Raw genomic sequence first — 10,347 nt, forward strand, 5'->3', positions numbered from 1 at the left:
TTCTTTCTCTCAATTAAAAGACTAGAAATTATGTTCTTGTGTTCTCGTAAATACTTTCTTTTGTATATAAGATTTAGTTTTTCTCAGTTTGCAAAAACAAATCATGTTCTTTCTCTCAATTAAAAGGCTAGAAATTATGTTCTTGTGTTCTCGTAAGCTAGTATTGTTGATAACAAAAACTTTCCAACAAGTTATATATATATATATATATATATATATATATATATATATATATATATATATATATATATATATATATATATATATTCAACCTCACTTGCAAAACAAATAACATCTATTATAAGATAAGTGGTGGAATATATAATATCATTACAGGACAACGAATATGAAAACCTTGTAAAGAATATGAATTTGTCACCGTACTTATTTTTAGATCTGATATCAGATAACGAATGTCGAATATTTTCATTGAAAACTACGAGTGAGATAAGTTCAAACAATTAATTTTCAATAATTTTACATAGAATAGATTTTAGGTTGAATTAAATTTACATCAAGTTAACGAAATAGTGTGTTCCTCTCAATTTATAATGGCTAGTAAACGAATCTATCTATATTTAAAACATATTCTATAAAAGGTAAGAGATATTGAAACACCTGTATTTTACAAATACATTACTAAATTAATTACTTTTATTAAAGGGTGGGACCTGTACATGAGACAACACCGCTTTTAAAATATAAAAACCTCATGCATTAATTAATGAGTCTAACATTATATTAACCTAAGTAATTACTATATTAAAAAGAGTAATCACTCTCTTCCTTTTATATTAAGAAATATATCTACGACATAGTTCCTACATAAGATTATTTCACTCATAAATTCCCATCAATGTTTTCAAAACAATTATTTAATCAACCATAAATTATAATACATTTTTACGAATAAAATTGTATTGAAAAATAATATCTATATATACATAATATTATATCACTATAAATTTCAATAAATGTTTTAAAAAATTAAACTAACCAATCATAAATCATAGAGTTAAATATATTTTGATTTTTTAATTTTAAGTAAAATCAGTCCATTTTCATATTTAGAATAACGTGAATTTAATTATTTTAATAAAGTTTTGTTAACATAAATCAGTCCATTTTCATATTTAAAATCATAGTATAAATAACTTAAATATTATCATAAAATATATTTGAAAAATTAAATACATTTAACAAAATTTGATAAAAATATTAAATTCAAGTATTTTAAGTTAAAAAATTAAATTAGATGAAAATTTAAATTAAATTAAATTAAAGTTTTAAAAAACGACTAATTTTAATTAATAAATTAAATTAGATAGTTTTTTTAAAGAGAAACTAATTTTAATTTTAACTCTTTCATGTTTAACCCTAAATTATATTACATTTTTACAAATAAAATTGACCAATCTTTAAATGCAATTGCATTTTGCGTAAAGCATATCCATTTTCAAAGCCCACTCAGCACACTGTTTTTTCTTTCATGAAACCATCCTCAATGCCCCTTGATTATTTTCTCCGCAACAAGTCACTGCCACAACCACACACTATAAAATCCCCACAAACAAAACTTCACACCACAATCAAGTCTCTTCAATTTTCACAATCTTTGCACAACACAATGACCAACAATCCAACGCCAATCGCTACCAAAGACTCCGTCTCCGAGGACCACCACATTGGATCCTCCTCCCAACGCACTCCACCACCGCCGCTACCACCATCGCCACCACCACCAACCACCTCCACCAATCAACATGTCACGAACCCATCTTCAAGTAAGCCACGTGGCAGACCCCTAGGTTCCAAGAACAAGTCAAAGCCCATCCCTCTGCCAGTGCCCCTACCAACTGAGCCCTCCGTAGCGGTTCTGGTTGTCACTGTGGATCCAAACAGGGACATCATGGAGTGCATCCTTGACATTGCTCACCAAGACCACGTGAGCCTCTCCATCGTTAGTGCCATCGGCATGATCAATAGCGTAACCCTTCGCAACTCAACCCATGGCGCCCCATCCCTCGTGCTCCATGGGCCATTCAAATTACTCTCCCTCACTGGCTCCTACTTATACAGAAACGAATACACCCTTCACCTTGGAGCCACTCCTCCCCGTCCCTTATCCTTTGGAATCAACTTCTCCGCCGCTAACGGCGAAATCTTTACCGGCATTATCGGCGGCAGCGTCGTCGCAGGCGAGGGCGTCAGCTTGACAGTTTCCACCTTCAAGAATCCTGATATTTTAAAGTACGCTGCTGAAAGAGAAGAAGGGGATGACAATAACAGCGACAATGATAACACCAACCCTAATGATCTTACAGAGGGTGGCGACGACCTACGTTCAATATAATCAGTTGTAGAGCTCGAGGGTGATGAATGATGTGAAAGTGAGTACAAGGAAACAACGACACAACAGATAACTTAGAAAGATGTCTGAATATATGTAATGTTCAACTTTTTTTTTTCTGCTGGTTCGTTTTGTTTTGTTTAGCTTTAGTTATTATATATAATGTGTCGTTGGAGTGGAATAAGAGGTGATGTTCTCCACATCGTTTTATTTGCTTCTTTAGATGGAAAGCTACTATGTGTGAAGAGGCATGCTTGTTCAATCAATATATAAATGAATTACTTCAATTAATAATGGTTGTGTTTAATGTTTTGTCTTAAGGTTGAGGAATGGTGATAAATGAAAGAGAAAGAAGATAAGTTGCCTGTTATTTCTTTGTATTTACAACCCATATACACTTCTTTTAGAATATAAAATATCGAGCATTTAATTAAATAATTTAATTCTTGTTTATTTTTACGAGTTCTTTAAATTACGGGTTATTATTTCAGATTATTTTCATTAATTGAAAAGCAAGATGAATTTATTTTATTTGATACTTCTGATAAATCCATGTGCATCATATTCAACTATGAATTAATGATTGTTTGTGCACATCTCTCAAGTATCTAGAATGATCCAGCTCATTAGATACCAATGAATTGCATGCACGTATAAAGTTTGACACCTTTGTATATCAAATTTTAACTTCTTATTTCTAGTTTTGATGATAAAATAACGTACTATACTTCAAAGAATGTGATGCAATGATATTTAGTCGGTCTTATTATAGTGGCTTTGACCCAATACAATCCAACTTTTGGAACGTTAATATGAATATCACTTACCTTCAATGTTATTCTAGAATGTTAGCTAAACATTTTATGATTTAAATATTACTTTAGAAATAAAATTGAAAAATGAAGATTTAAAAATGAAGTAGAAATTGCTTAATAGGTCTAATTTAGAATTTCCTTAAAACTAAAAGTTTTGTTGTTTTGTATCACATCATTTCTAATTTCGTGTGAGGGAAAGAGAGATAGATAATCTCGTGTACGTTAAAGAAAATGACATTTGGGGTGGTTAATATTTCATCTAAAAATTAAAGACGAGTACTATTATACATTTGATAGCTAAAATTTGTCCTTTACATGTTGAAAAAAATGATTTCATGAAAGACAAGATAAAAAATTAGAAGAGGGAAGGGTTGAAAAGTGTTTTGAAAATTTTTCACAATATTTTGTAAATATTGTTTGAAAATGTGCAGTTAGACAATTGGTTTATGTATGTTTGATTATCCGACAAGGATCTTTACAAACTGAGTTCTAAAGTCTTATCTGCCTTTGAGTTAATTTAATAGATAGATTAAAGAATGAAGAGGTATACTTAACGTTTTTTAATGTTTTCTAATGTCATAATTATAGTAAAATATGACATTTTTTGAACCTTCATATTTTACATATAAAATATACAGTTTTAACCATAATTTTATTAATGTTGGAGAACTGGCATGAGCACTGAATTCCCTCAAAGTTTTTAATTAGATGAGTGAAAGCTCAGTAGCCTTGTTACGTTCCCAAACCTTATTCCCACATTTGGACTTCTCTTTCTTAAACCTTATTCCTTTTTCCAGTTGAGTCAATCTGGCATTTGATCTTGAATTCGTCCACTGATTGATACGTTTAACCAAAAAAAATTGATTTAGGGTTTTTATTATCTTGGTACGTTTTGATGTTTGTGTGGTGGTATGTTTCTTTAAGCGTTTTGGTTCATGGTATGTTACCATCTTCGAGTGGTGTCAGGCAAATGTATGGCTATGAAATCTCCTTCATTTTGCTTGTTATTTGTTTATTCTATTTTTGGTTAGAATGATTAGAAATTAGGGAAAAAGAGATAGGAAATTCAAGCCCCAAGTCTTTGCTCTTTCCTTCGAAACCTGAGATAATATTTTTTGACCATGGAAAGTCTTGGCAATCCTCTGCAACTCACTCGTCAATCCCATCTTTAGATATTTTGATACAATTTCACCAGGTAAAAATAATCTAAGAGTAGATAACAAAGCTCGTTGATTTGGGACTAAATTTGACACTAATCGTGTTCTTTTTAGATGATATAGATTTGAGAAGAAGTTAGTAGTTGAATTTGAGTTAATTTGAAAGTAAAGTTGAGTTATTTTTGAGTGAATTTTGAAATGGTACATACTTTTATATTTGTTTGACACTCGTTACAAAAATAAAATGATCATAAATGAATAAATTTTTGTATTTTAAAAAAAAAGTAAAAAGTAAAAAAAAAATAATTTCAAATAAATGTAAAAAATTGATGCGTCAAAGTGTCATTGAATAAATTTAAAGTAATAATATGAAAGTTTTTAACTGAGTTTACTATGATAAATAAAAGAAAAGTTTTAACAATAGAAATGAAATGAGTTTTGGATAAGATAAAAATATTTATTTAAAAATATTAGTCAATACACTAGTAAAAAATAGGGTTTTTAAATCGCGTATTATGCCTCGGTTTTTAAAAACCCGAGACATATAAAAACGCGGTGGCAGAAATGTAATTTTGGAGACACTATATGCCTCGATTCTTTTAAACCCGCTTTTGAAAAGAGTATACTGTACCGGTTCTTTTAAACCCGCTTTTGAAAAGAGTATACTGCACCGGTTGGAAATTAAACGAAGTTGTAACACATTTATGCTGCGGTTTTATTTTAACCGAGGCCTATATTTGCCTCGATGGCTGGGTTTCAGGGTTAAAGTTCAAAACTTTATTCACTTTCACTATTCTTCTTCCCGCAAAACCTCTCAGACTCTCGCTCTCATATCTCGCGCTCTGGCTCTCATCTTTGCCTCCCTCCGATTTCTCCTCTCCACCAAACCCCATCATGAGCGCCGCAAGCACCGCCGTTCAACCACGCCGCGACCACCATCTTCATCTTCTCACGCCACCCAAATAAGGTTTTTTCTTCCTCCTCGAGCATCGATAGCTTTCTTCTTCCTTCTCCACGCCACCTTTCGCCTCACCGCCATCGGGAGCCACCACCACCTCGTCGTGTGCGACGGCTTCAAGTGCGGCTTCCACCTCGCCTGCGACTACATCGCCTCTCGAGTGAAGAGCAAGCGGTGGCCGATCCAGATCCAGATCCAGATCCCGTGCCAGTGGTGGAGTCGCTGGCCTAGCACTCACTTGCCGCTTGCCGTCACGAGCCACTTCGCGCTCGCCACTTGCTGTCGGGAGCCGCTTGCCGCTTGCCGCTTGCCGTTGACGATTTTCAGAAACTGGGAAATGGGGTTTGAGGCTGGGTTTCAAAAGTATGAATCCTTGGTTTCTTTGATTTTTTTTCCATTTGTTATATGCTCTGTAATGTATCTGAACTATTATTTTCTGATTTTCTGATGTATCTGAACTTTGATGCTTTGTAATGATTTTCGGATTCTATTTTTTTGATTTTGTTTCCATTTGTTATATGCTCTGTAATGAACAACATTGATTCTTTCATCTCAGTGGCTTTTGTTATATGATCTGTAACGTATCTTAACTTTGATCTCTGTAATGAACTTTGATGCTCTGTAATGAATCCTAGCAGGTTCAACAGTATTTTGAATTTTTTTTATTGAATTTTCTAAGATACGGTCTCGGTTCAAAGGAGGACTGAGGCGAAAACCGATCTCTTTTTGACTCGGTTCACAACCGAGGCATTAAACTTATCCTTTTTACCTCTTCTCTATATGTCTCGATTGCAGAACCGATGCTTATAAACGAAATTAACCGGTGCCATTTCCGTTTCCTGTACTAGTGATAATTTGAAAAAAAAAATTAATAATAGTAATAAAAAAATTAAATATTTAGATATTAATTATTATTATTTCTACCATCATTGACATATTATGATCGACCATTATCAGATTTAAAACATCATACATAAACAAAGTCGATTTTCTAATTTTCACACACTCACACGAATGTAAATTTACTGACCCATTCTCCACTCCACACAATACACACATAAATTGGTTAGGTGGTCGATTCTTTCACTTGCACATTAGAATAGGTTAGGAAATTGATTCTCCCACACACTCACGCATGCTTATCAGTGGACATAAAACTTAATGAAGTTATCATCTTCACCAAAACCCACACATGATCCACATGTGAAACATTTATGGTACTTGATAACAATATAATGATAAAATAGTAGATTATCCAGAAAATTTCTTTCCACTTTTGACGAAATGAAATTATAGAAATATAGAATTGTATTTCGAATCCTTCATTAATCTGACTCCCAAATCAACACATTCAAACACGACAAAAGTATCTAATCCATCTCCAAATCCGCTCATACGCTGCATTTTACTCATGTGTAAGTCTGAAAGAGTCTTGACATTTTTCTTCAAAACTTATTTTCTTTTCCCATTACTTGCACCTCTTTGTATTAATTGTTATCTATTGTAGGAAAGTGTAATTACTTAGCTAAACCTCTTTGTAGATATGTGTAGCAAAATGTAGATACAACATAACACTTTTGAGCTTGAAACCTTGATGTGGGGCTATGTGTCAGGTATGCAACTTGTGTACCTGCCAATCCAAGGAATCGTACCTCACTTTGTCATTCCTTTAAGGAAAATGATACTTTAACAACAACATTTGACAACAATTTGACACGGGACACGTGTCAAAATGTGAGTGGTGCAAGTGGAAAATAATTTTTAAATATGAGAATGACGTGGCAACAAAATTGGGGCAGGGTTTCAAGTTTTGGGTTCCTTTTCTTATTTTAGATTTCGAATATGAGGAAGCTTCAAGAGAGAACCGAGAGCGCGAAACCTAGAAAGAGTCTCCTCTTCCCTCCACCCAGCCACCCATTGCCGTCGGAGTGCCATCGCTCCTAGAGAGAGTGTCGCTTCCTCCCACCCACCCATTTTCGTTGTCATCATTTTTTTCCACTTATAAGTAATGTGAAACCAACACTAGTGCAAAATACATTTTTTATAGCTATTTTTTACATAGGTTGAAATCCACCAAGTATAAAAAGTGAAGCGATGGCAGTATCGTAAATAAAATAATTTTTTTTATACCTGTTACACTTAAAATAGGTGTAAAAAATAACATTATGGCAAAATTATAATAAATAATAAAGATTTTTATAGCGGTTACATTTAAAATAGGTATAAAAGTTGTTTTTTTAAACCGATTAAATTTATAACCGGTGTAGAACTGAAGTAACAAAAATGTAATATTAAAAAAATATTTCTAAATTACTAAAACCCTCTTTTCCTCTTCCACGTTCACAACCAAATCCCAAAACCCGCACTGACCACACCCTCCCCTGGTGACCCCTCTTTCCCTTCCTGTCGCCTCCGCCACCACCGTGCCATTTACGCCGTTGCCAACTCGGTTCAACCTCCACCAATAGCCACCTACTCAACCACTCCAGGTCAGTACCGAATCGACATGCTCTTTGAATCGCTCTCCTTCATCCACAAAATTCGCGGCAAAACCATAGTCGTCAAGTATGGTGGCGCCGCCATGAACCGGGGCCACTGTCGTAGGTCTCTCCGACCTCAATGATTGCATCGTCACCGCCCATCCCAACCTCAAGGTCGCTAGAGTCTACCCCGCAGTCCTTCGCTCCTTCATAGCACCAACCAGTTCCAGGTCGTTACCTTTGTCGCCGCCGACGAGTCCGGGGACATCCTACAACATTAACGCCGACACTGTTGCTGGAGAATTGCTATAGTGCTTGGCGCAAAGAAGCTGATTCTATTGACAGACGTGGCGCGGATCCTAGAGGATTGAAACGATACAAATAGCTTGGTGAAGAAGAGTGACATAAAAAGAGTGAAAAAAATGGTTGAAGAGGGAAAAGTTGGAGGTGGAATGATACATTGGGTTAATTGTTGCGTGAGATCGCTGGCACAAAGGGTTACTACCGTGAGTATTATCTGCTTGTATTTAGTTATGATCTTGTAGCTTTCACACTGGAATTTTGTGGCTTATTGATATTTCTGATGCTCTTTGTTTGCGGCATCTCTTTCAGGAAAATCTTCAACACATAAAAGTTAGTTTTTTTTTTATAAATGTCCTTACAACAATAGATGTAAAAAAGATTGACTTTTTATGCTTGTCCTAAAATAGTCGGTGTATAATGAAACTTTTATACCGGTTCTAAAACCGGTATAAAAAGTCAATTTTTTTTATACCCCCTATTTCTATACCTACTCCAAAATCGGTATAAAAAACATGTTTTAACAGGTATAAAAGACTTTTTTTTATATAGTGCAATTTTTATACAATTTATGAAGAAATACTTGGTAAAGAAACTATATTTAGTAAAATTCATGCTGCAGGAACATAACTGATACCAAAGGCAAAATAAGTGGGTACTTCAGGTGAAGGTTTTGCACACGAAGGTCAACTGTGAACATAAAACTCATTTTGGAGTGCCTAATTTCTTTATCATCATTTTTTTCACTTATAAGTAATGTGAAACCAATTTTTATACAATTTATGAAGAAATACGTGGCAAAGGAACCATATTTAATAAAAGTCATCGTGCAAAAATAAAACTAGTACCAAAGGCAAAATAAGTGGGTACTTTAGGTGAAAATTTTGCACAGGCAGGTCAACTATGAACATGAAACTCATTTAGAAGTGCCTAATTTCTTTGTCATCATTTTTTCCACTTATAAGTAATGTGGAACCAATTTTTATACAATTTATGAAGAAATACTTGGCAAAGAAATCATATTTAGTAAAAGTCATGGTGCAAACATAACTCGTACCAAAGGAAAAATAAGTGGGTACTTCAGATGAAAGTTTGTCCTAGAAAGGTACTGTAGTACTTTGAAACCATATTTAGTAAAAGTCATGCTGTAGTACTTTCACCTACAGTACTTTTACCTGCAGTACTTTTACAAAATTCATATTATTCCCACCAGTCTCTGTTTCAAAGTACTGCAGTACCTTCATGTGCAAAACTTTTACCTGAAGTACCCACTTATTTTGTCTTTGGTAACAATTCTGTTCCTATACCATGCCTTTTACTAAATATGGTTTCTTTGCCAAGTATTTTTTCATAAATTGTATAAAAATTTGTTCTACATTACTTATAAGTGGAAAAAATAATGATAAAGAAATTAGGCACTCCTAAATGAGTTTCATGTTCATAGTTGACCTGACTATGCAAAACCTTTAGCTGAAGTACCCAATTATTTTGCCTTTGGTACCAGTTCTGTTCCTACACCATGACTTTTATTAAATATGGTTCCTTTGCCAAGTATTTCTTCATAAATTGTATAAAAATTGCTTCCACATTACTTATAAGTGGAAAAAATGATGACAACGAAAATGGGTGGGTGGGAGGAAGCGAGACTTTCTCTAGGAACGACGACACTCCGACGACACTCTGGTAGCAATGGGTGGGTGGGAGGAAGCGTCACTCTCTCTATGAACGGTGGCACTCTGACGACAATATATGGGTGGCTGGGTGGAGGGAAAAGGAGACTCTCTCTAGGTTTCGCTCTCTCGGTTCTCTCTCGAAGCTTCCTCATATTCAAAATTTGAAAAGATAAAATGAACCCAAAACTTGAAACCCTGCCCCCAATTTTGTTGCCACATCATTCTCATCTTTAAAAATTATTTTCCATGTGCACCACTCACATTTTGACACGTGTCTCGTGTCAAAAATTTGTCAAATGTTGTTGGTAAAGTATCATTTTCCTTCCTTTAATTAGGAAAATGATATTTTGACAACAACATTTGACAACATTTTGACACGGGCCACGTGTCAAAATGTGAGTAGTGCACATGGAAAATAATTTTAAAAACTGAGAATGACGTGGCAATAGAATTAGGGGCAAAGTTTTTTACTTTTGGGTTCATTTTCTCTTTTCAGATTTCGAATTTAGGGAAGCTTTGAGAGAGAACCGAGAGCACGAAACCTAGAGAGAGAGAGTCTCCTCTTCCCTCCACCCAGCCACCCATTGCCGCCGGAGTGTCACCGTAGTGTCACC

General features: G+C 34.4%; 1 protein-coding gene across 1 annotated transcript; it reads left to right on the top strand.

Annotated features, from left to right (window-relative positions):
* Nucleotides 1-1,627: 1,627 nt before the first annotated feature.
* Nucleotides 1,628-2,353, top strand: LOC108319760 (AT-hook motif nuclear-localized protein 17). The gene has a single exon (XM_017551003.1). It carries the CDS (start codon nt 1,628-1,630, stop codon nt 2,351-2,353), a length of 726 nt encoding a protein of 241 aa, XP_017406492.1.
* Nucleotides 2,354-10,347: the final 7,994 nt, after the last annotated feature.

The sequence above is a fragment of the Vigna angularis genome, chromosome 6, assembly GCF_016808095.1.
Source record: "Vigna angularis cultivar LongXiaoDou No.4 chromosome 6, ASM1680809v1, whole genome shotgun sequence".
Lineage (NCBI taxonomy): Eukaryota > Viridiplantae > Streptophyta > Magnoliopsida > Fabales > Fabaceae > Vigna > Vigna angularis.

Excerpts from the sequence above, each read along its gene's own strand:
- LOC108319760 (XM_017551003.1), top strand. The coding sequence starts at position 1,628 with ATGACCAACAATCCAACGCCAATCGCTACCAAAGACTCCGTCTCCGAG.